The sequence below is a fragment of the Nerophis ophidion genome, linkage group LG14, assembly GCF_033978795.1.
Source record: "Nerophis ophidion isolate RoL-2023_Sa linkage group LG14, RoL_Noph_v1.0, whole genome shotgun sequence".
NCBI lineage: Eukaryota > Metazoa > Chordata > Actinopteri > Syngnathiformes > Syngnathidae > Nerophis > Nerophis ophidion.
The window spans coordinates 5,184,859-5,211,240 of record NC_084624.1 but is presented as its reverse complement, the minus strand read 5'-3'; the positions used below and the strand labels follow the sequence as shown (position 1 = coordinate 5,211,240).

The 26,382-nt window shown below is 42.7% G+C and overlaps 1 protein-coding gene across 1 annotated transcript in view; it reads left to right on the top strand.

Annotated features, from left to right (window-relative positions):
* Positions 1-26,382, top strand: part of LOC133568022 (receptor-type tyrosine-protein phosphatase mu-like) — a 610,514-nt gene that overhangs the window by 556,078 nt on the left and 28,054 nt on the right. Inside the window, exons 24-27 of the mRNA XM_061919713.1 lie at positions 6,387-6,484; positions 17,749-17,865; positions 20,879-21,033; positions 21,140-21,275. Coding sequence (XP_061775697.1) covers positions 6,387-6,484; positions 17,749-17,865; positions 20,879-21,033; positions 21,140-21,275 — 506 coding nt within the window. The remainder of the gene's footprint in view (positions 1-6,386; positions 6,485-17,748; positions 17,866-20,878; positions 21,034-21,139; positions 21,276-26,382) is intronic.

Below are 26,382 nucleotides of genomic sequence, written 5' to 3'. Positions count from 1 at the left end.
AGTAGTACATCACTGCTGACAGGCGGTGGACCGGTACTTTTTAGAGGCGGTGTAGTACTGAATACTGGTACTATACTAATACCGATGTACTGCACAAACCTAGTAGAACCAGTTTCTGAAGTAGAAAGTAATAATGCATGAATTACAATAAATATTATTGCATTACAAATGGAGCAATAAAAATATCAATAGAAGTAACACTATAGAGCAGGGGTCACCAACCTTTTTGAAACCAAGAGCTATTCTTGGGTACTGATTAATGCGAAGGGCTACCAGTTTATCTTCAATTTCGACTCTTTAAAATCCAAAATTCTACCGAAAAAAAAGAAGAGAAAAACTAGCTAATTTGAATCTTTTTGAATGTGTTGTTTTTTAGGCTTCTCCCTCCAAAGCTTTGGAATAAATTGCAAAATACCTATTCTGTTCTGGGTGTTCATTTAAAATCAGCGTATGTGTCATCAAAAGAATTTGGGATTGACCAGCAACTTAAATTCCCTCGGAAGAACATCTGGTCCAAACGCAACAGCGTCAAACTCATTTTTAGCTCAGGGGCCGTGTGGAGAACAGAGGTGGGTAGGGTAGCCAGAAATTGTACTCAAGTAAGAATACTGTTACTTTAGAGATGTATTACTCAAGTAAAAGTAAGGAGTAGTCACCTAAATATTTACTTGAGTAAAAGTAAAAAGTACGTTGTGAAAAAACTACTCAAGTACTGAGTAACACATGAGTAACCTCTTCGTTTAATGATGACGGCAACAAGTAATGCACAAAAACATAAAAATAGCAATGAACAAATTCAGAGCAAGGAATATCTCTTAAGCAACTAAAACAATAGTATATATTAAATCAGGGGTCACCAACCTTTTTGAAACCAAGAACTATTCTTGGGTACTGATTAATGTGAAGGGCTACCAGTTTGATACACACTTAAATAAATTATATTTCTGTCTGTCATTCCGTCGTACATTTTTTTCCTTTTACAGAAGGTTTTTTTGTAGAGAATAAATTATGAAAAAAATACTTAATTGAACGGTTTAAAAGAGGAGAAAACGCGAAAAAAATTAAAATATAATTTTGAAACATAGTTTATCTTCAACTTCGACTCTTTAAAATCCAAAATTCCATCGAAAAAAAAGAAGAGAAAAACTAGCTAATTTGAATCTTTTTGAATGTGTTGCTTTTTAGGTTGGTCTCTCCAAAGCTTTGGAATAAATTGCAAAATTGCAAAAGAAGAGAAAAACTAGCTAATTCGAATGTTTTTGAAAAAATTAAAAAAAGAACTTATGGAACATCATTAGTAATTTTTCCTGATTAAGATTAATTTTAGAATTTTGATGAAATGTTTTAAATAGCTAAAATCCAATCTGCACTTTGTTAGAATATATAACAAATTGGACCAAGCTATATTTCTAACAAAGACAAATCATTATTTCTTCTAGATTTTCCAGAACAAAAATGTTAAAAGAAATTCAAAATCAAATTTGATTCTACGGATTTTCTAGATTTGCCAGAATTTTTGGGGGGAATTTTAATCATAATAAGTTTGAAGAAATATTTCACAAATATTCTTCGTCGAAAAAACAGAAGCTAAAATGAAGAATTAAATCAAAATGTATTTATTATTCTTTATAATAATAATAAAAAAAATACTTGAACATTGTTTTAAATTGTCAGGAAAGAAGAGGAAGGAATTTAAAAGGTAAAAAAGTATATGTGTTTAAAAATCCTAAAATGATTTTTATGGTTGTATTTTTTCTCTAAAATTGTCTTTCTGAAAGTTATAAGAAGCAAAGTAAAAAAAAAAAAAATTCATTTAAACAAGTGAAGACCAGGTCTTTAAAATATTTTCTCGGATTTTCAAATTCTATTTGAGTTTCGTCTCTCTTAGAATTAAAAATGTTGAGCAAAGCGAGACCAGCTTGCTAGTAAATAAATACAATTAAAAAAATAGAGGCAGTTCACTGGTAAGTGCTGCTATTTGAGCTATTTTTAGAACAGGCCAGCGGGGGACTCATCTGGTCCTTACGGGCGACCTGGTGCCCGCGGGCCCCGCGTTGGTGACCCCTGCTTTAGATAATGAATAATACTAAGTACCTCAATCATCAACATTACAATCGCTTGAAATGCAACAATACAGATATGTAAAGACTATATTAACCTTGTAGATTGTTATAGTAAAATTAGGTTAAGTTTTATCACTGTGCCGTGTTTTACCCAGTTTCCCCTTGGGGGGTGGGAGGGATTTTGATGAAACACTTTAGTATGGGGAACATATTCTATGTAACGAAGACTTAATTTCGAGTTCTTTGGACCCTAGGGGAACATGTTAGAGTTACTAATAAGCAATAATTCTGAGGTTATTGAGGGAAGACTCTTAGTTACAGTTACAGTTAGTTACTCTTAGGAACAGTGTGGTTTTCGTCCAGGTCCTGAAACTGTGGACCAGCGCTATAGTCTCAGCAGGGTTCTTGAGGGTGCCCAACCAGTCTACATGTGCTTTGTGGACTTGGAGAAGGAGTTGGACCGTGTCCCTCGGGAAGTCCTTTGGGGAGTGCTCAGAGAGTATGGGGTACCGGACTGTCTTATGGTGGCGGTCCACTCCCTGTACGATCAGTGTCAGAGCTTGGTCCGCATCGCCGGCAGTAAGTCGGAACCGTTTCCAGTGAGGGTTGGACTCCGCCAAGGCCCAGATTCTGTTCATAACTTTTACGGACTGAATTTCTAGGCGCAGTCAAGGCGTTGAGGGGTTCCGGTTTGGTGACCGCGGGATTAGGTCTCTACGTTTTGCAGATGATGTGGTCCTGATGGCTTCATCTGGCCAGGATCTTCAGCTCTCACTGGATCGGTTTGCAGTTGAGTGTGAAGCGACTGAGATGGGAATCAGCACTTCCAGGTCCGGGTCCATGGTTCTCGCCCGGAAAAGGGTGGAGTGCCATCTCCGGGATGGGGAGGAGACCCTGCCCCAAGTGGAGGAGTTCAAGTACCTCGGAGTCTTGTTCACGAGTGAGGGAAGAGTGGATCGTGAGATTGACAGGCTTCAGTAATGCAGACGCTGTATCGATCCGTTGTGGTGAAGAAGGAACTGAGCCGGAAGGCAAAGCTCTCAATTTACCGGTCGATCTACGGTCCCATTCTCACCTATGGTCATGAGCTTTGGGTCATGACCGAAAGAACAAGATCACGGGTACAAGCGGCCGAAATGAGTTTCCTCGGCCGGGTGGCGGGTCTCTCCCTTAGAGATAGGGTGAGAAGCTCTGCCATCCGGGAGGAGACCCTGCCCCAAGTGGAGGAGTTCAAGTACCTCAGAGTCTTGTTCACGAGTGGGGGAAGAGTGGATGGTGAGATCGACAAGCGGATCGGTGCGGCGTCTTCAGTAATGCTGACGTTGTATCGATCCGTTGTGGTGAAGAAGGAACTGAGCCGGAAGGCAAAGCTCTCAATTTACCGGTCGATCTACGTTCCCATCCTCACCTATGCTCATGAGCTTTGGGTCATGACCGAAAGGATAAGATCACGGGTACAAGCGGCCGAAATGAGTTTGGGTCTCTCCCTTAGAGATAGGGTGAGAAGCTCCGTCATCCGGGAGGAACTCAAAGTAAAGCCGCTGCTCCTCCACATGGAGAGGAGCCAGATGAAGTGGTTTGGGCATCTGGTCAGGATGCCACCCGAACGGAGGTGTTTCGGGCACGTCCACGGGGAAGACCCAGGACACTTTGGGAAGACTATCTCTCCCGGATGGCCTTTGAGTGCCTCGGGATCCCCCGGGAGGAGCTGGACAAAGTGGCTGTGGAGACGGAAGTCTGGGCTTCCCTGCTTAGGCTGCTTACCCCGCGATCCGACCTCGGATAAGCGTAAGAAGATGGATGGATGGATGGATGGACTTTTACTTAATGGCTTACTGGTTGTATAATAAGGCCATGCAGAATAAGGCAATAATAATAAGTACTTAATAATGACTAATTAAGAGCCAATATGTTACTCATTTGCATGTTAATAAGCATTTAATTAATGGTGAATATGTTCCGCATACTAAAGTGTTAACCGAATTTTGCTGTTTGTTTGCACTGTTCTGGAACAACCATCCATCCATCCATCCATTTTCTACCGCTTATTCCCTTTTGGGGTCGCGGGGGGCGCTGGCGCCTATCTCAGCTACAATCGGGCGGAAGGCGGTGTACACCCTGGACAAGTCGCCACCTCATCGCAACCAATTATGTGATATTTTGTCTTTAATATAGAGTTTTTAGCTGAAATTACGATTGTTTGTTTTTCTCCTGATTCGATTTGTCGTCTGTATTCATTATTTAGATTTTGTGTGTTTACATAATTACATAATTATACTGATTCCGCCCGGTAATTTTGATTGGGGGAGCGGGGGGTGGAAAGAAGGCTGTCACCTGTTGAAATTAGCATTTGTTAATTAATCTGCGATAATTCCAGTCTGCGTTTTGATTAAGTGAAAGTTCATCGTCGTTCTAATTAAGCTAAAAAAAATAATTGATAATTTAACAAATTCCCTATTCATCTATAATTGTTCCATTTCCTTTACTTTCCCCTCCACTTCTTACACGAGGGGTGTGTCTCATTACTTCCGTCCGGGTCGTTTAGTCATTTTCAAGGTCTGAAAAGTACCTGCGACTTGTCCAGGGTGTACCCTGTCTTCCACCCAGTTGCAGCTGGGTTATGCTCCAGCCCTCCCGCACCCCCTCCGAAAGGGAAAAGCTGTAGAAATGGTTAAAAAAAAAAGAAACATTTGATAGTAAATGGTAAATGGGTTGTATTTGTATAGCGCTTTTCTACAAACCCCGTTTCCATATGAGTTGGGAAATTGTGTTAGATGTAAATATAAACAGAATACAATGATTTGCAAATCCTTTTCAACCCATATTCAGTTGAATATGCTACAAAGACAACATATTTGATGTTCAAACTGATAAACGTTATTTTTTTTGGCCAAATAATAATTAACTTAGAATTTCATGGCTGCAACTCGTGCCAAAGTAGTTGGGAAAGGGCATGTTCACCACCGTGTTACATCACATTTTTTTTAACAACACTCAATAAACATTTGGGAACTGACGAAACTAATTGTTGAAGCTTTAAAAGTGGAATTCTTTCCCATTCTTGTTTTATGTAGAGCTTCAGTCGTTCAACAGTCCGGGGTCTCCGCTGTCGTATTTTACGCTTCATAATGCACCACACATTTTCCATGGGAAACAGGTCTGGACTGCAGGCAGGCCAGGAAAGTACCCGCACTATTTTTTTACGAAGCCACGCTGTTTTAACACGTGCTGAATGTGGTTTGGCATTGTTTTGCTGAAATAAGCAGGGGCGTCCATGAAAAAGATGGCTTCATATGTTGTTCCAAAACCTGTATGTACCTTTCAGCATTAATGGTGCCTTCACAGATGTGTAAGTTACCCATGCCTTGGGCACTAATGCACCCCCATACCATCACACATGCTGGCTTTTCAACTTTGCGTCGATAACAGTCTGGATGGTTCGTTTCCCCTCTGGTCCGGATGACACGATGTCGAACATTTCCAAAAACAATTTGAAATGTGGACTCGTCAGACCACAGAACACTTTTCCACTTTGCATCAGTCCATCTTAGATGATCTCGGGCCCAGAGAAGCCGGTGGCGTTTCTGGATGTTGTTGATAAATGTCTTTCGCTTTGCATAGTAGAGCTTTAACTTGCCCTTACAGATGTAGCGACCAACTGTATTTAGTGACAGTGGTTTTCTGAAGTGTTCCTGAGCCCATGTGGTGATATCCTTTCGAGATTTGTGTCGGTTTTCTATACAGTGCCATCTGAGGGATGGAAGGTCACGGTCATTCAATGTTGGTTTCCGGCCATGCCGCTTACGTGGAGTGATTTCTCCAGATTTTCTGAACCTTTTGATGATATTATGGAGCGTAGATGTTGAAATCCCTAAATTTCTTGCAATTGCACTTTGAGAAAGGTTGTTCTTAAACTGTTTGACTATTTGCTCACGCAGTTGTGGACAAAGGGGTGGACCTCGCCCCATCCTTTCTTGTGAAAGACTGAGCATTTTTTGGGGAAGCTGTTTTAATACCCAATCATGGCACCCACCTGTTCCCAATTAGCCTGCACACCAGTGGGATGTTCCAAATAAGTGTTTGATGAGCATTCCTCAACTTTATCGGTATTTATTGCCACCTTTCCCAACTTCTTTATCAGTTTGAACATCAAATATATTGTCTTTGTAGCATATTCAACTGAATATGGGTTGAAAAGGATTCGTATTCTGTTTATATTTACATCTAACACAATTTCCCAACTCATATGGAAACGGGGCGACGATTGTGTTGCGTATTTTTCTTCTTTGTTATAACGTCCGGGTGTGTCTCCCCTGCTTCCAGGCCCCATGCAGGAGACCGTGTTGGACTTCTGGAGGATGGTGTGGCAGGAGAACACGGCGGCCGTCGTCATGGTGACCAACCTGGTGGAGGTGGGCAGGGTGAGTGGCGCTGCGAAGACAGACACAGGTGGCGCTCTCCTCATCCACGGGAGATGACGGATGGGGTTCGTTACTCGCTCCTGTCTCGGCAACAGGAGACCCTCGGTCTCCCTAACCTGGTTGCGAATGAGGAAAGCGGTTCGTCATCTTTAAAGGAACAGTACACTTTTTTTTGTGTAAATCGTCGCTCTTAGCTGAGATAAAGTTGTGACGGAAACACGGTTGGTGATTCATGGCCGCCCTCTCCCGGTACCTCATTAGGACGCTCTCTGTGCAGCCTCACGGCCCCGCCCCTCATCTTCTCCACACCTGCTTAGTGGCGTCCTCTGCAGGAGGAAAAGGGGGGGGGGGCGGTCCTCGTGGGTCCCCCCCCCCCACCTCCCCGAAACGTCTGCTATGTGATCCCAGTCCAATAGAGGCTCAGTCAAGCTTCCTCGTAAAGTCGATGCAGCGTAGCGCAGCGGGCCATCTGCTGCGTGCACGGCCTGATGAGTTTTGGGGAAAGCCTGGCATGCACTCACACGTGCACGCTCACACGTGCACGCTCGCACGTGCGCACTCAGCTCGCGGGGTTGGGCGCTCCGCGTTCTTTGATGTATTTGTTTGATGCGAGATTTCAACAACTTTAATGTTTATTATCAGTTGCACGTGCACTCTCTCTCTCTCACACACACACACACACACACCTTCATGCAAGTTCACTGAAAACCAGAGATGTCCGATAATATAGGACCGAAAAATGTAAAATGTAAGATCGGAAAATTATCGGTATCTGTTTCAAAAAGTAAAATTAATGACTTTTTAAAAACGCCGCTGTACGGAGTGGTACAAGGACGTAGGAGCGCCAATAAACCTTAATATGGCTTTTCACACACACACACAAGGCATACTTAGTCGACAGCCATACAGGTCACACTGAGGGTGGACGTATTAACAACGTTAACACTGTTACGAATATGCGCCACAATGAGAACCCACACCAAACAAGAATGACAAAACACACTTCGGGAGAACATCCGCACCGTAACACAACAGAATGAATACCCAGAACCCCTTGCAGCAATAACTCCCAAATTCCAAGCCATGTTAAAAAAAATAATGCACTTTGTGACTTCAATTATAAATATGGCAGTGCCATGTGTCAGGTTTGTATCATGTTTTAGTTTTTCCTCTGTGTTTGAGTAACTTTTGGATAAATTGTACTTCTAAGAGTAGTTTTAATGCAACATACTTTTACTTTTACTTGAGTATATTTATAGAGAAGTAACGCTACTTTTACTCCGCTCCATTTATCTACATTCAGCTCGCTACTCGCTACTGATTTGTTTGTTTTGGTTTGTCAGACAGACCTTCAAAGTAGGATCCATCACATGCCTGCGTTTCACCAATCAAATGCAGTCACTGGTGACGTTTGACTCCGTTTCACCAATCAAACAGAGCCAGGCGGTCACATGTTTAACTGCACACTTTAAAAAAAAAATGTTTTATAAAGCTTTATTTATAAATTTCAACATTTACAAACAGTTGAAAATAATAATTAAAGTAATTACAAAAACAGTACAAAACAGTATAAAAACCGTACAAAACAGCACCAGGGGGTTGTAACTTCAAAGTAACTAAAATAGAATGTAAAATATATATATATATGTATATATATATATATAAACAATCTCAGTAAATGACTTAAATTTGGAACACAGCATCATCGTTTTCACAGCTTTTTGGTTGTTAGAGGTAGAGTGTTTTAATGTAGAGTTCTAAATCTTTTTTTAAAGGCACAAAAAACAGGTTGGGTTTTGAGAAACTTACATTTATGAATATAAAACTTAGCCAATAGTATAATGACGTTGCAAAGGTATAATTTTTTTTCAACATTTTTTTCAATACAGTGTAAAACCAAATATATACGATGAGTCGCCCGCTGGCCTGTTCTAAAAATTGCTCAAATAGCAGCACTTACCAGTGAGCTGCCTCTATTTTTTTTAATTATATTTATTTACTAGCAAGCTGGTCTCATTTTGCTTATAATTCTAAGAGAGACAAAACTCAAATAGAATTTGAAAATCCAAGAAAATATTTTAAAGACTTGGTTTGACTTGTTTAAATAAATTCATTAATTTTTTTACTTTGCTTCTTATAACTTTCAGAAAGACAATTTTAGAGAGAAAAATACAACCTTAAAAATTATTTAAGGATTTTTAAACACATTTACCTTTTTACCTTTTAAATTCCTTCCTCTTCTTTCCTGACAATTTAAATCAATGTTCAAGTAAATGTTTTTTTTATTTATTGTAAAGAATAATAAATAAATTGTAATTTAATTCTTCATTTTAGCTTCTGTTTTTTTGACCAAGAATATTTGTGAAATATTTCTTCAAACTTATTATGATTAAAATTCAAAAAAAAAATTCTGGCAAATCTTGAAAATCTGTAGAATCAAATTTAAATCTAATTTCAAAGTTTTTTGAATTTCTTTTAAATTTTTGTTCTGGAAAATATAGCTTGGTCCAATTTGTTGTATATTCTAACAAAGTGCAGATTGGATTTTCACCTATTTAAAACATTTCATCAAAATTCTAAAATTAATCTTAATCATGAAAAATTACTAATAATGTTACATAAATTATTTTTAAGATTTTTTCAAAAAGATTCGAATGAGCTAGTTTTTCTCTTCTTTTTTTCGGTAGAATTTTGAATTTTAAAGAGTTGAAATTGAAGATAAACTATGTTTCAAAATCTAATTTTCATTTTTTTCGTGTTTTCTCCTCTTTTAAACCGTTCAATTGAGTGTTTTTTTCATCATTTATTCTCTACAAAAAACCTTCCGTAAAAGGAAAAAAAATGTACGACCGAATGACGGACAGAAATACAATTTATTTAAGTGTGTATCAAACTGGTAGCCCTTCGCATTAATCAGTACCCAAGAATAGTTCTTGGTTTCAAAAAGGTTGGTGACCCCTGATTTAATATATATTATTGTTTTAGTTGCTTAAGAGATATTCCTTGCTCTGAATTTGTTCAGTGCTATTTTTATGTTTTTGTGCATTACTTGTTGCCGTCATCATTAAACGAACATTACTCATCTGTTACTCAGTACTTGAGTAGTTTTTTCACAACATACTTTTTACTTTTACTCAAGCAAATATTTGGGTGACTACTCCTTACCTTTACTTGAGTAATACATCTCTAAAGTAACAGTACTCTTACTTGAGTACAATTTTTGGCTACTCTACCCAACTCTGTTCTCCACACGGCCCATGAGCTAAAAATGAGTTTGACACTGTTGCGTTTGGACTAGATGTTCCTCCGAGGGAATTTAAGTTGCTGGTCAATCCCAAGTTCTTTTGATGACACATACGCTGATTTTAAATGATCACCCAGAACAGAATAGATATTTTGCAATTTATTCCAAAGCTTTGGAGGGACCAACCTAAAAAACAACACATTCAATTCGCATCGCCTAAGTTGATCTGAAAACCTTCCGGAAGTCTTGTCTTTTTCCATACGCCATGAGTTTGACGTTGTTGCGTTTGGACTAGATGTTTCTCCGAGGTAATTTAAGTTGCTAGTCAATCCCAAGTTCTTTTGATGACACATACGCTGATTTAAAATGAACACCCAGAACAGAATAGGTATTTTGCAATTTATTCCAAAGCTTTGGAGAGACCAACCTAAAAAACAACACATTCAATTCGTGTCGCCTAAGTTGATCTGAAAACCTTTCCGGAAGTCTTGTTTTTTTCCATACGCCATGAGTTTGACACTGTTGCGTTTGGACTAGATGTTCCTCTGAGGGAATTTAAGTTGCTGGTCAATCCCAAGTTCTTTTGATGACACATACGCTGATTTTAAATGAACACCCTGAACAGAATAGGTATTTTGCAATTTATTCCAAAGCTTTGGAGAGACCAACCTAAAAAACAACACATTCAATTCGCATCGCCTAAGTTGATCTGAAAACCCTCCGGAAGTCTTGTCTTTTTCCATATGCCATGAGTTTGACACTATTGCGTTTGGACTACATGTTCCTCCGAAGTAATTTAAGTTGCTGGTCAATCCCAAGTTCTTTTGATGACACATACGCTGATTTAAAATGAACACCCAGAACAGAATAGGTATTTTGCAATTTATTCCAAAGCTTTGGAGAGACCAACCTAAAAAACAACACATTCAATTCGCATTGCCTAAGTTGCTCTGAAAACCTTCCAGAAGTCTTGTCTTTTTCCATACGCCATGAGTTTGACACTGTTGCGTTTTGACTAGATGTTCCTCCGAGGGAATTTAAGTTGCTGGTCAATCCCAAGTTCTTTTGATGACACATACGCTGATTTTAAATGAACACCCAGAACAGAATAGGTATTTTGCAATCATTCCAAAGCTTTGGAGAGACCAACCTAAAAAAACAACACATTCAATTCGCATCGCCTAAGTTGATCTGAAAACCTTCCAGAAGTCTTGTCTTTTTCCATACGCCAAGAGTTTGACACTGTTGCGTTTGGACTAGATGTTCCTCCGAGGTAATTTAAGTTGCTGGTCAATCCCAAGTTCTTTTGATGACACATGCGCTGATTTTAAATGAACACCCAGAACAGAATAGGTATTTTGCAATCATTCCAAAGCTTTGGAGAGACCAACCTAAAAAAACAACACATTCAATTCGCATCGCCTAAGTTGCTCTGAAAACCTTCCAGAAGTCTTGTCTTTTTCCATACGCCAAGAGTTTGACACTGTTGCGTTTGGACTAGATGTTCCTCCGAGGTAATTTAAGTTGCTGGTCAATCCCAAGTTCTTTTGATGACACATGCGCTGATTTTAAATGAACACCCAGAACAGAATAGGTATTTTGCAATTTATTCCAAAGCTTTGGAGAGACCAACCTAAAAAACAACACATTCAATTCGTGTCGCCTAAGTTGATCTGAAAACCTTTCCGGAAGTCTTGTCTTTTTCCATACGCCACGAGTTTGACGCTGTTGCGTTTGGACTAGATGTTTCTCCGAGGTAATTTAAGTTGCTAGTCAATCCCAAGTTCTTTTGATGACACATACGCTGATTTAAAATGAACACCCAGAACAGAATAGGTATTTTGCAATTTATTCCAAAGCTTTGGAGAGACCAACCTAAAAAACAACACATTCAATTCGTGTCGCCTAAGTTGATCTGAAAACCTTTCCGGAAGTCTTGTTTTTTTCCATACGCCATGAGTTTGACACTGTTGCGTTTGGACTAGATGTTCCTCTGAGGGAATTTAAGTTGCTGGTCAATCCCAAGTTCTTTTGATGACACATACGCTGATTTTAAATGAACACCCAGAACAGAATAGATATTTTGCAATTTATTCCAAAGCTTTGGGGAGACCAACCTAAAAAAACAACACATTCAATTTGCATCGCCTAAGTTGATCTGAAAACGCTTTGGAAGTCTTGTCTTTTTCCATACGCCAGTGATAAGAAGGGAGTTATGGCTAGTCCTCTCATTCCTACAGCTTCAAGGTTAACACATGCACACTACTTAGCAGCCAACCATAAAGAGCACAAATGGAAAAACACTATCTGTTTTCAAATATGACTATGGAGAATAGAAATAACTCTTGAATATGGATGTATGTAGATATCTATCTCCGTCAACACCCCTGATGTAGATGATTCAGTGCATACTTTACTGAAGAGCTTTTTACCTGATGGACGCTTCTGGCTGCCAATGAAAGGGAAAATTGTCCTAAAGTGGACTTGCATTTTTTTTTTTATTGGACCTTTTTTTTTTTTGTCGTGCCCATAAGTTACTTGGCTGCTAAAGTTGCCATCATGGAGCCTAACGAGGCTAATTGCAACCTAGCGGAGCGCGCCTTTCTGACATCCAATACCGTAATGGCCACGGCCTAACTGCCGCTGGCTGGGAGTTGTCGTCGCCGGGGGGATTAGTGTGTGTGTGTGTGTGTGTGTGCGTGTGTGTGTGTGTGTGTGTTGCGGCTTTAGACGTGATCGGCGCACCGCAGACATGATCTTTGTGGCCAGACAGGTACAGGAAAAATGCAGAGAACACCACAAAGACTTGTACATGGCATTCATTGACCTGTCCAAAGCCTTCGATACAGTAAACCGGGACTTGCTGTGGGAAGTACTTGGAAAACTAGGTGTACCAGCAAAGTTCTGCAACATACTGCGACAGCTACATGATGGCATGCAGGCCTGTGTGAGCAACGGCGGCCAACAATCCCCATTTTTCAGTGTGGATGTGGGGGTCAAGCAAGGGTGTGTCCTTGCCCCAACCATATTCAACATGTTTATTTCCACTGTCACCCTCCTGTCCCATAAACACCTGGACCCCACAGATGGGATTCAGATACAATACCGGCTGGATGGTAACCTTTTTAACATCCGTCGCCTCCAAGCCAGCACTAAACTCACCACCCAGCATATTCTGGAACTACAGTATGCAGATGACTGCGCTGTACTTGCACACTCACCAGAGTCTCTCCAGCGCGCACTGAATGTGGTAGCCTCCATCTACAGTGCCATTGGTCTTCAGATAAACACCAAGAAAACACAAATACTCGTGCAGGAGTTTACTCCCCAGCCAAACACGCCAATCTTCACCCTTGACGGGCACCCATTAGCCACCGTCCCCCACTTCACCTACCTCGGAAGCACCCTGTCGCCAACCTGCACCATTGACGATGACGTCCAGGCCCGTATTGGCCTTGCCTCTGCTGCCTTTGGAAGGCTACGGTCCAGGGTTTTCCTGAACAGGAATCTAACCATCTCCACCAAGACAGTCGTGTATAAGGCAGTCTGCCTCTCCACGCTGCTCTATAGTTCCGAAACCTGGACACCCTACCAGAGGCACATCCAGAGTCTCGAGGCCTTCCACATCCGCTGCCTCCAAAGGATCCTGGGTCTGACCTGGGAAGACAGGGTGCCCTACACTGAAATTTATGACCGGACCAACACACCCAGCATCACAGCACTCCTTGGCCAAAAACACCTAAGATGGGTCGGACATGTGATTCGTATGCCAGCCCACCGCCTACCCCGTCAAATATTGTATGGCCAGCTTTCAGTCGGTCAAAGGTCTGCCGGGGGCCAGAAAAAACGGTACAAGGACCACATTAAAACTCTCCTGAAAAAGTGTGACATCAAACCACCAGCACTGGAGTCCCTGGCTGCTGACCGCCAGACTTGGAGCTCTACTTGCCACCAGGGAATCACTCATCTTCAGGAGAAGTTCACAGAGCGGAGAGCACAGCGGCGTGCACAAAGACACCAACGTGCCACAGCACCAGCGACCATCACCGCTGCCTTCCCCTGCCCCTCTTGTGACAAAGTCTGTGGATCACACATAGGCCTGAGCAGCCACCTGGCTATGCACAGGCGAAAAGCACAACAATAACCAATCCAATACTTCGTTTGGAGCAACGTCATCATCGACATCGATGGACTGCCATAAAAAAAAAAAAAAAAAAAAAGTGTGTGTTGTCAATTCTCATTTCATTGCTAAACAGCTCATCGACTCCTCAGAGGGGCGTTGAACCCGCTTCATCTAAAACCATCAAAAAGATGTCCTCCATCTCCATCAGCCTCACTAGTAACACTTTAATTGAAGAGGAGGGGGAGGGGCGGGGGGGCGGGGGGTGTTCTGGATAATTCCGCACTCTTATTATAGCTGATACAAGTCATATTTCCACTGGAGTGTTTTAGATTTCTGTAGGGAATTCTGTTTTAACAGTCTAGGGTTTATTATTCCACATCATTATTGGACCGCCACCTCATCCACTTTTCTTTTTTCTTCTTGTTCTTTCTGCCATCTTCCGTCCTCTCTCGCTCTCTCTCTCTGCGCTAATAGTCCAAACCCTCAGTGGCGGAGTTCTGTATCATTTAACTCATTTTCACACGGGCTGACGTGCGAATGGAAAAAGCAATAACTGGCGAAGGAGTCCCACCGTTGATACGTGAGATTCTGGTTTTAAGGGCCGCTCGTTGACCGGCCTGGCCCGTCGTTAATAAGAATCATGGGCCCCCTGTCTCATTTTGACGTCTGGAAAAAGACGGGATGAGACGCCAGGTGGCTAACGGCGAAGAGGGAGTTGGCATCGGAATCCAATTATCGAATGTTGCTACTTTGTGACTTTCATACACTTGGACGACTCGGGGCAGAGGCCTGGGTCAGAGAGAGTCGGCAAGAACCAAGCCAGGAAAACATCCATCCATCTTCTTCCGCTTATCCAAGGTCGGGAAGCCCAGACTCTCCTCTTCCCAACCACGTTCCCAGACCAGCCGGGAAACATAGTTTTTCCAACGTGTCCTGGGTCTGTACCGTGGACTCCCTAGAGATAGGGTGGCATTCTGACCAGATTCCTAAACCACCTCAGCTGGCTCCTCTCAACTACTCTGAGCTTCCCCTGGATGACAGAGCTTCTCACCCTATCTCTAAGAGAGGGACCCGCCACCTGGCGGAGGAAACTCATTTCGGCCGCTTGTACCCGTGATCTCGTCCTTTCGGTCAAAACCGAAAACTCATGACCATAGGTGAGGATGGGAACGTAGATCGACCTGTAAATTGAGAGCTTTGCCTTCCTTCTTCACCACAACGGATCCATACGGCATCTGCATTACTGAAGATGCCCCTGTCGATCTCACCATCCACTCATCCCTCACTCATGAACAAGAATCTGAGGTACTTGAACTCCTCCACTTGGGGCAGGGTCTCCTCCCCAACCCGGAGTGTGCACTCTACCCTTTTTCAAGCAAGAACCAAGTACTCGGACTAGGAGGTTCTAATTATTGTCCCAGTCGCTTCACACTCGGCTGCGAACCGATCTAGTGGGAGCTGAATATCCTGGCCAGATGAAGCCATCAGGACCTCATCATCTGCAAAAAGCAGAGACCTAATCCTGCAGCCACCAAACCGGATCCACTCAACGCCTTGACTGCGCCTAGAAATTATTTCCATAAAAGTTATGAACAGAATCGGTGACAAAGGACAGCCTTGGCGGAGTCCAACCCTCACTGGAAACTGGTCCGACTTGCTGCCGACAATGCAGACCAAGCTCTGACACTGATCATACAGGGAGCGGATCGCTACAATCAGACAGTCCGATACCCCATACTCTCTGAGCACTCCCCACAGGACTTCCCAAGGGACACGGTCTAGTGCCTTCTCCAAGTCCACAAAGCACATGTAGACTGGTTGGGCAGTCCGATACCCCATACTCTCTGAGCTTTACTCTGAGCTTCCCCTGGATGACAGAGCTTCTCACCCTATCTCTAAGGGAGAGACCCGCCACCTCGCGGAGGAAACTCATTTTGGCCGCTACCCCCGTGATCTCGTCCTTTCGGTCAAAACCCAAAACTCATGACCATAGGTGAGGATGGGAACGTAGATTGACCGGTAAATTGAGAGCTTTGCCTTCCGCCTCAGCTCCTTCTTCACCACAACGGATCCATACGACGTCCGCATTACTGAAGACGCCGCACCGATGCGCCTGTCGATCTCACCATCCACTCTTCCCTCACTCGTGAACAAGACTCCGAGATACTTGAACTCCTCCACTTGGGGCAGGCTCTCCTCCTCAACCCGGAGTTGGCACTCTACCCTTTTTCAGGCAAGAACCAAGTACTCTGACTTGGAGGTGCTAATTATTATCCTAGTTACTTCATACTAAACTGCAAACCACTCTAGTGGGAGCTGAAGATCCTGGCCAGATGAAGCCATCAGGACCACATCATCTGCAAAAAGTAGAGACCTAATCCTGCAGCCACCAAACCGGATCCACTCAACGCCTTGATTGCGCCTAGAAATTCTTTTCATAAAAGTGATGAACAGAATCGGAGACAAAGGGCAGCCTTGGCAGAGTCCGACCCTCACTGGAAACGTGTCCGACTTACTGCCGGCAATGCGAACCAAGCTCTGACACTGATCATACAGGGAGCGGACTGCCACAATCAGACAGTCCGATACCCCATACTCTCTGAGCTTTACTCTGAGCTTCCCCTGGATGACAGAGCTTCTCACCCTATATCTAAGGGAGAGCCCCGCCACCCGGCGGAGGAAACTCATTTTGGCCGCTTGTACCCGTGATCTCATCCTTTCGGTCAAAACCCAAAACTCATGACCATAGGTGAGGATGGGAACGTAGATCGACCGGTAAATTGAGGCATTTACCTTCCGGCTCAGCTCCTTCTTCACCACAACCGATCCATACGGCGTCCGCATTACTGAAGACGCCGCACCGATGCGCCTGCCGATTTGACCATCCACTCTTCCCTCACTCGTGAACAAGACTCCGAAGTACTTGAACTCCTCCACTTGGGGCAGGGTCTCCTCCCAACCCGGAGTTGGCACTCTACCCTTTTCCGGGCGAGAACCAAGTACTCGGACTAGGAGGTGCTAATTCTTGTCCCAGTCGCTTCACACTCGGCTGCGAACCGATCTAGTGAGAGCTGAAGATCCTGGCCAGACGAAGCCATCAGGACCACATCATCTGCAAAAAGCAGAGACCTAATCCTGCAGCCACCAAACCGGATACACTCAACGCCTCAATTCTTTCCATAAAAGTTATGAACAGAATCGGTGACAAAGGGCAGCCTTGGCGGAGTCCAACCCTCACTGGAAACGTGTCCGACTTGCTGCCGGCAATGCGGACCAAGCTCTGACACTGATCATACAGGGAGTGGACCGCCACAATTAGACAGTCCGATCCCCCACACTCTCTGAGCACTCCCCACAGGACTTCCCAAGGGACACGGTCTAGTGCCTTCTCCAAGTCCACAAAGCACATGTAGACTGGTAAGGCAAACTCCCATGCACCCTCAAGGACCCTGCCCAGAGTATAGAGCTGGTCCACAGTTCCACGACCAGGACGAAAACCACACTGTTCCTCCTGAATCCGAGGTTCGACTCTCCGTCGTAGCCTCCTCTCCAGTACACCTGAATAAACCTTCCCGGGAAGTCTGAGGAAAACATAAACTGATGAAATTACCACAAAGAAACACAATCCTAAGGACGGCGTGGCGCGGTTGGGCGAGTGGCCGTGCCAGCGACCCTAGTGTCCCTGGTTCAATCCCAACCTTCAACCAACCTTGTTACGTCCGTTGTGTCCTTGAGCAAGACACCTCACCCTTGCTCCTGATGGGTCCAGGTTCGGGCTTTGCATGCCATCAGTGTGTGAATGTGGAAATAGTCTTTGAGTACCTTAACAAGTACAACACATTTACCAATTAACCTGTAAGGCACATTTTTTTTGACTTATTCAGTTTTCTCTTCCAGGTGAAGTGCTGCAAATATTGGCCAGACGACACAGAGATCTACAAAGACATCAAGGTGACGCTCATAGAGACCGAACTCCTGTCCGAGTACGTCATCCGGACCTTTGCGGTGGAGAAGGTACGCATACTATCTGGTACCAATACTTCAATATGTACACGGTCCAATACAAGGAGTACTATAGTCATCCCTTGCTATGTCACACTTCTAACACCATCTCTGCAGTACATCGAAGAATTTTTGTTTTTAATTTTTTTAAGCATATTCTACAAACCCCGTTTCCATATGAGTTGGGAAATTGTGTTCGATGTAAATATAAACAGAATACAATGATTCAGTTGAATATGCTACAAAGACAACATATTTGATGTTCAAACTGATAAACATGTTTTTTTTCTGCAAATAATCATTAACTTTAGAATTTGATGCCAGCAACACGTGACAAAGAAGTTGGGAAAGGTGGCAATGCATACTGATAAAGTTGAGGAATGCTCATCACACACTTATTTGGAACATCCCACAGGTGTGCAGGCTAATTGGGAACAGGTGGGTGCCATGATTGGGTATAAAAACAGCTTCCCCAAAAAAATGCTCAGTCTTTCACAAGAAAGGATGGGGCGAGGTACACCCCTTTGTCCACAACTGCGTGAGCAAATAGTCAAACAGTTTAAGAACAACCTTTCTCAAAGTGCAATTGCAAGAAATTTAGGGATTTCAACATCTACGCTCCATAATATCATCAAAAGGTTCAGAGAATCTGGAGAAATCACTCCACGTAAGCGGCATGGCCGGAAACCAACATTGAACGACCGTGAACTTCAATCCCTCAGACGGCACTGTATAAAAAACCGATATCAATCTCTAAAGGATATCACCACAAGGGCTCAGGAACATTTCAGAAATTCACTGTCACTAAATACAGTTCATCGCTACATCTGTAAGTGCAAGTTAAAGCTCTACTATGCAAAGCGAAAGCCATTTATCAACAACATCCAGAAATGCCGCCGGCTTCTCTGGGCCCGAGATCATCTAAGATGCACTGATGCAAAGTGGAAAAGTGTTCTGTGGTCTGACGAGTCCACATTTCAAATTGTTTTTGGAAATATTCGACATCGTGTCATCCGGACCAAAGGGGAAGCGAACCATCCAGACTGTTATCGACGCAAAGTTCCAAAGCCAGCATCTGTGATGGTATGGGGGTGCATTAGTGCCCAAGGCATGGGTAACTTACACATCTGTGAAGGCACCATTAATGCTGAAAGGTACACACAGCTTTTGGAACAACATATGCTGCCATCTTAGCGCCGTCTTTTTCATGGACGCCCCTGCTTATTTCAGCAAGACAATGCCAAGCCACATTCAGCACGTGTTACAACAGCGTGGCTTCGTAAAAAAAAAAGAGTGCGGGTACTTTCCTGGCCCGCCTGCAGTCCAGACCAGTGTGGCGCATTATGAAGCGTAAAATACGACAGCGGAGACCCCGGACTGTTGAAGGACTGAAGCTCTACATAAAACAAGAATGGGAAAGAATTCCACTTTCAAAGCTGCAACAATTAGTTTCCTCAGTTCCCAAACGTTTATTGAGTGTTGTTAAAAGAAAAGGTGATGTAACACAGTGGTGAACATGCCCTTTCCCAACTACTTTTATGAGTTTAAACATCAAATATGTTGTCTTTGTAGCATATTCAACTGAGTATGGGTTGAAAATGATGTGCAAATCATTGTATTCTGTTTATATTTACATCTAACACAATTTCCCAACTCAGATGGAAACCGGGTTTGTAAAACCTTAATTTTAGCCTGATTTAGCCATTCCTTTACCACTTTTGACATGTGTTTGGGAACATTGTCCTGTTGGAACACCCAACCGCGCCCTAGACCCAACCTCCGGGCTGATGATTTTAGGTTGTCCTGGAGAATTTGAAGGGTACCGTATTTCCCTGAATAACCGCCTGCCTTGAATTACTGCCGGGTAAAACTGACTCACCTAATTAATAAGCGCATGCTTACTTTTACCGCCGGCTCAAATTCTTGACGACACGTGTGACGTTTCCCTTGCCGTGTTTTTCAAAATGGCGGAGGAGGTTCTTTTTTGCTTTTACTATGTGTAAACCAGGGGTCTTGTTCCCCAGCCATACAGATCACACTCATGGTTGTGATATAAAACAACTTTAACACTCTTACTAATATGCGCCACACTCTGTGAACCCACACCAAGCACATTTCTGGAGAGCATTGGCTCCGTGGCACATTATAAACGCAGCATAGGGATTACCCATAATGCTGTGCATCCATGACTCCTGGCTACACCATACACTCTGGCACCAAACCCCCACACCCCTTGTACGTGCGTTGGTTGAGGTGGGCGGGGTCGGGGCCAAGAGTCACGGATGCACAGCATTATGGGTAATCCCTATGCTGTGTTTATAACTTGTAACAGAGCCAATGCTCTCCAGAAATGTGCTTGGTGTGGGTTCACAGAGTGTGGCGCATATTAGTAAGGGTTTTAAAGTTGTTTATATCACAAACATCAGTGTAAAAGGTATGGCTGTTGCATTGCAATATCGTATAAGAAGCAGTGAAATGCATGCGTCCTTGCCGGCACGCAGACTGCATGGTGTAAAAGTGGTGGAGTGGTCCCCAACCACCGGGCCGCGGACACAGAATAATTTTTTATTATTATTGTTTTTATATCATACTCAATTTTTTTACTGCATGCCATTGGTAAGCGCAGGGGTGAGAATAGGATTTAAAATTATTAACCGCATGCTTTGAATAAGCGCAGGAGTGAGAAGAGGTTTTAAATTAATAACCGGCGGCTATTCAAGGAAATACGGTAATCCTCCTTTTTCATAGTCCCATTTACTCTCTGTAAAGCAGCAGTTCCATTGGCAGCAAAACAGGCCCAAAGCATAATACTACCACCACCACGCTTGACAGTAGGAGCGGTGTTCCTGGGATTAAAGTATAGTTAAGTTATAGTTATACTTAGTCTGAAAGGGTCGATTTGTAGTCGTGGTCGAGAAGTCTGCACACATGAACCAACAGGCGGTTGCTGCATGCCGCTCGTCTTATATTCTAGTAGATATGACGTTTCTCTGCGTGTGTTTCCATGACGACTGTACTACTCCAGAGGGGCGCTCACGAGATCCGGGAGATCCGTCAGTTCCACTTCACAGGCTGGCCCGACCACGGCGTGCCCTACCACACCACCGGGCTGCTGGGCTTCATTAGACGGGTCAAGGCCAAGACCATGAGCAACGCCGGGCCCATGGTGGTCCACTGCAGGTCTGTACCGGGTCCACTCGGAAACTGAACAGTCACTGTTTCGAATGTCCAGAATTGAAAAGCTTGACCACGTTATTCGAGCCGGCCACGTGCTTTTTCTCCGCAGCGCCGGCGCCGGTCGGACGGGCTGCTTCGTAGTCATCGACATCATGCTGGACATGGCGGAGCGCGAGGGCGTGGTGGACATCTACAACTGCGTCAGGGAGATGAGATCACGCCGGGTCAACATGGTTCAGACCGAGGTAGGACGCATCCAGGAATAAGTATGCCGTATATTTTTTTGTTTCTTACTGCACACATCCCCATTTTAAATTGTAAATAATGAGTTGTTTTATGTCAACTTAAATAGAAATTGAACGGATGGCGCTATCTGCAGGGGGAAATGTACTGCAACTAGGAAGTCAGCAGAGGGCGCTGTTTTTATTAACTCACTCAACTCTGACAAACATGTTGTTTTGGAACTGCGTCTTTTTGTACATGTTACTAATGATGGCTCAAACAATGTTAAAGCATCAATACGTTATACAAACCCCGTTTCCATATGAGTTGGGAATTAGTGTTCGATGTAAATATAAACAGAATACAATGATTTGCAAATCTTTTTCCACCCATATTCAGTTGAATGCACTACAAAGACAAGATATTTAATTTTTTTTTTGCAAATAATAATTAACTTAGAATTTCATGGCTGCAACATGTGCCAAAGTAGTTGGGAAAGGGCATGTTCACCACTGTGTTACATCACATTTTCTTTTAACAACACTCAATAAACGTTTGGGAACTGAGGAAACTAATTGTTGAAGCTTTGAAAGTGGAATTCTTTCCCATTCTTGTCTTATGTAGAGCTTCAGTCCTTCAACAGTCCGGGGTCTCCGCTGTCGTATTTTACGCTTCATAATGCGCCGCACATTTTCCATGGGAGACAGGTCTGGACTGCAGGCGGGCCAGGAAAGTACCTGCACTCTTTTTTTTTTTTACGAAGCCACGCTGTTGTAACACGTGCTGAATGCGGCTTGGTATTGTGTTGCTGAAATAAGCAGGGGCGTCCATGAAAAAGATGGCTTCATATGTTGTTCCAAAACCTGTATGTACCTTTCAGCATTAATGGTGCCTTCACAGATGTGTAAGTTACCCATGCCTTGGGCACTAATGCACCCCCATACCATCACACATGCTGGCTTTTGAACTTTGTGTCGATAACAGTCTGGATGGTTCGCTTCCCGTTTGGTTCGGATGACACGATGTTGAATATTTCCCAAAAGAATTTAAAATGTGGACTCGTCAGACCACAGAACACTTTTCCACTTTGCACCAGTCCATCTTAGATGATCTCGGGCCCTGAGTAGCCAGCGGCGTTTCTGGATGTTGTTGATAAATGGCTTTCGCTTTGCATAGTAGAGCTTTAACTTGCACTTACAGATGTAGCGACCAACTGTAGTTAGTGACAGTGGTTTTCTGAAGTGTTCCTGAGCCCATGTGGTGATATCCTTTAGAAATTAATGTCGGTTTTTGCTACAGTGCCGTCTGAGGGATCGAAGTTTCCGGCCATGCCGCTTACGTGGAGTGATTTCTCCAGATCCTCTGAACCTTTTGATGATGATATGGAGCGTAGATGTTGAAATCCCTAAATTTCTTGCAATTGCACTTTGAGAAAGGTTGTTCTTAAACTGTTTGACTATTTGCTCACGCAGTTGTGGACAAAGGGGTGTACCTCGCCCCATCCTTTCTTGTAAAAGACTGAGCATTTTTGGGGGAAGCTGTTTTTATAGCCAATCATGGCACCCACCTGTTCCCAATTAGCCTGCACACCTGTGGGATGTTGCAAATAAGTGTTTGATGAGCATTCCTCAACTTTATCAGTATTTATTGCCACCTTTCCCAACTTCTTTATCAGTTTGAACATCAAATATGTTGTCTTTGTAGCATATTCAACTGAATATGGGTTGAAAATGGTTTGCAAATCATTGTATTCTGTTTATATTTACATCTAACACAATTTCCCAACTCATATGGAAACGGGGTTTGTATATCGGCCACGCCATGCGATTGTCAGTAAAACAAATGATGCTAGTGAATGCTGTTTTAAACAGCATCTAGGACGAATTGCAGAACTGAAGCGACTAATTATGACAGATTATGCACTTCAACAGCCAAGCTTTAAATTCCCATTTCCGGGGTAAAACTGTCAGCGCCGCTCACTAATTGCAACGGCGGCGTCCGACATCGTTTAGGACTAGACTCCACATGGACCGCGATTGCCTTTTGTGAGCAGTCTTGAACCAGTCGACAACTCCATCTAGTGACGAGCGCAATGAAGCCTCAGCGCATTTAACCCAGCAAAGTGTTCTAGAGCAGGGGTGTCAAACTCAAATACAGAGTGGGCCAACATTTAAAACTGAACAAAGCCGCGGGCCAAGGTTGAACAAATTAACCTTTTAATAGGGGCCCAAAAAAGTTTTGCATTGAATATTGAACAAGCAAGGCTTATATAACTTTATAGTGACATGCAAACTCAAGTTTCAAATAATAATTAAAGCTGCAAGCAGCGTGGGTCGGGTCCGCCTTTGGCTGCTGCCCCCGAGACCCACGGCCGGATAAGCGTTAGAAGACGCCTTGGTGCCACTATTTTGAGAATCTAATGCATTGTGAAAGTAATGCAGTTGTTGTATTGAAGTGAAAATATCAAACTTCCTGTTGATTTTTGCTAAAGTATGTTGATTATTAAAATTTAGGTCTAAATGAGACCTACATAGTGGTTTCTGTTTCATGTCTCTTTGACATTCCTACCGGAAGTTACAAGCCGTTTTGTCTGTGTTTTCTTCCTAGGAGCAGTATGTCTGTGTTGTATTCCTAGGGGGGCGGTAGAGCACAATTTTGAGTTTTGGGGTTTGTTTTTTTTATTAGCTCGCAATTGTTGCCAGTCCTGATGTGTGTGCCAAGTTTGGTGAGTTTTGAAGCATTGTAAAGGGGTCAAATTACAGATGAAAGAGGCAAAAATTACATTTTTTAGGAAAATTTGCGCGGGTGTTCTTTGAAGGCACGTAAAATCAAAACCGGAGCAGAGATCAAAACTCTGATCCAGCCTTTTAATCAGAGGGGACCAAACTCTCTCCTGTGCGAGTTTGAAGCCGAAACGACAAACGCACTCGTAGGAGTTTTCGTTTGAAAAAAGGTGACGGGTTTTCACAAAACTTTTATTTTGAAGGGGTAATTGCCAACTTCCTGTTGATTTTTGCAGGCTGTCAATTATTAAAATGTAGGTCTAAGTGAGACCTACATAGAAGTTTTTGTTTCATGTCTTTGCGGCATTCCTACTGGAGGTTACAAGCAATTTTGTTTGTGTTTTCTTCCTAGGAGCAGTTTTTTCTGTTTTTATTAAAAAATTGCGCTAGAGCGCATTTATTGATTTTGGGGTTTGTTTTTTTCATTAGATCGCAATTTTTGCCAGTCCTTATGTGTGTGCCAAGTTTGGTGAGTTTTGAAGCATTTTAAGGGGGTCAAATTACAGATGAAAGAGGCAAAAATGACATTTTTTAGGAAAATTTGCGCGGGTGTTCTTTAAAGGCACGTAAAATCAAAACCGGAGCAGTACTCAAAACTCTGATCCAGTCTTTTAATCAGAAGGGTCCAAACTCTCTCCTGTGCGAGTTTGAAGCCGACACGACAAAAGCACTCGGAGGGGTTTTCGTTTGAAAAAAGGTGACGGGTTTTCACAAAACTTTTATTTTGAAGGGGTAATTGCCAACTTCCTTTTGATTCTTGCAGGCTGTCAATTATTAAAATGTAGGTCTAAGTGAGACCTACATAGAAGTTTTTGTTTCATGTCTTTGCGGCATTCCTACTGGAGGTTACAAGCAATTTTGTTTGTGTTTTCTTCCTAGGAGCAGTTTTTTTTGTTTTATTAAAAAATTGCGCTAGAGCGCATTTATTGATTTTGGGGTTTGTTTTTTTCATTAGATCGCAATTTTTGCCAGTCCAGATGTGTGTGCCAAGTTTGGTGAGTTTGGAAGCATTTTAAGGGGGTCAAATTACAGCGCAAAGAGGCAAAAATTGCATTTTTTGCGAAAATTTTATTTTGAAGGGGTTTTTGGCCAACTTCCTGTAGATTTTTGCTGAAAGAAGTGAGTGTATGAAAATTGGGTCTAAGTCAGATCTACATAGGAGTTTTTGTTTCATGTCGCTATGACATTCCTAACAGAAGTTACATGCAGTTTTGTCTGTAATTTTTTCCTAGGGGGCGCTAGAGCGCAATTTTCATTTTGGGGGATTGGTTGCTTAATATGTTGGGAAGGTTTGCTATACCGACGTGTGTCAAATTTTGTGAGTTTTGAAGCATGTTAAGGGGTCAAATTACAGATGAAAGAGGCAAAAATGACATTTTTTAGGAAAATTTGCGCGGGTGTTCTTTGAAGGCACGTAAAATCAAAACCAGAGCAGTAATCAAAACTCTGATCCACACTTTTAATCAGAAGGGTCCAAACTCTCTCCTGTGCGAGTTTGAAGCCGAAACGACAAACGCACTCGGAGGAGTTTTCGTTTGAAAAAAGGTGACAGGTTTTCACAAAACTTTTATTTTGAAGGGGTAATTGCCAACTTCCTGTTAATTTTTGCAGGCTGTCAATTATTAAAATGTAGGTCTAAGTGAGACCTACATAGAAGTTTTTATTTCATATCTTTGCGGCATTCCTACTGGAGGTTACAAGCAATTTTGTTTGTGTTTTCTTCCTAGGAGCAGTTTTTTCTGTTTTATTAAAAAATTGCGCTAGAGCGCATTTTTTTTATTTTGGGGTTTGTTTTTTTCATTAGATCGCAATTTTTGCCAGTCCAGATGTGTGTGCCGAGTTTGGTGAGTTTTGAAACATTTTAATGGGGTCAAATTACAGCGCAAAGAGGCAAAAATTGCATTTTTTGCGAAAATTTTATTTTGAAGGGGTTTTTTGCCAACTTCCTGTAGATTTTTGCTGAAAGAAGTGAGTGTATGAAAATTGGGTCTAAGTCAGACCTACATAGGAGTTTTTGTTTCATGTCGCTATGACATTCCTAACAGAAGTTACATGCAGTTTCGTCTGTAATTTTTTCCTAGGGGGCGCTGGAGCGCAATTTTCATTTTGGGGGATTGGTTGCTTAATATGTTGGGAAGGTTTGCTATACCGACGTGTGTGTCAAATTTGGTGAGTTTTGAAGCATGTTAAGGGGTCAAATTAAAGATGAAAGAGGCAAAAATGACATTTTTTAGGAAAATTTGCGCGGGTGTTCTTTGAAGGCACGTAAAATCAAAACCAGAGCAGTAATCAAAACTCTGATCCACACTTTTAATCAGAAGGGTCCAAACTCTCTCCTGTGCGAGTT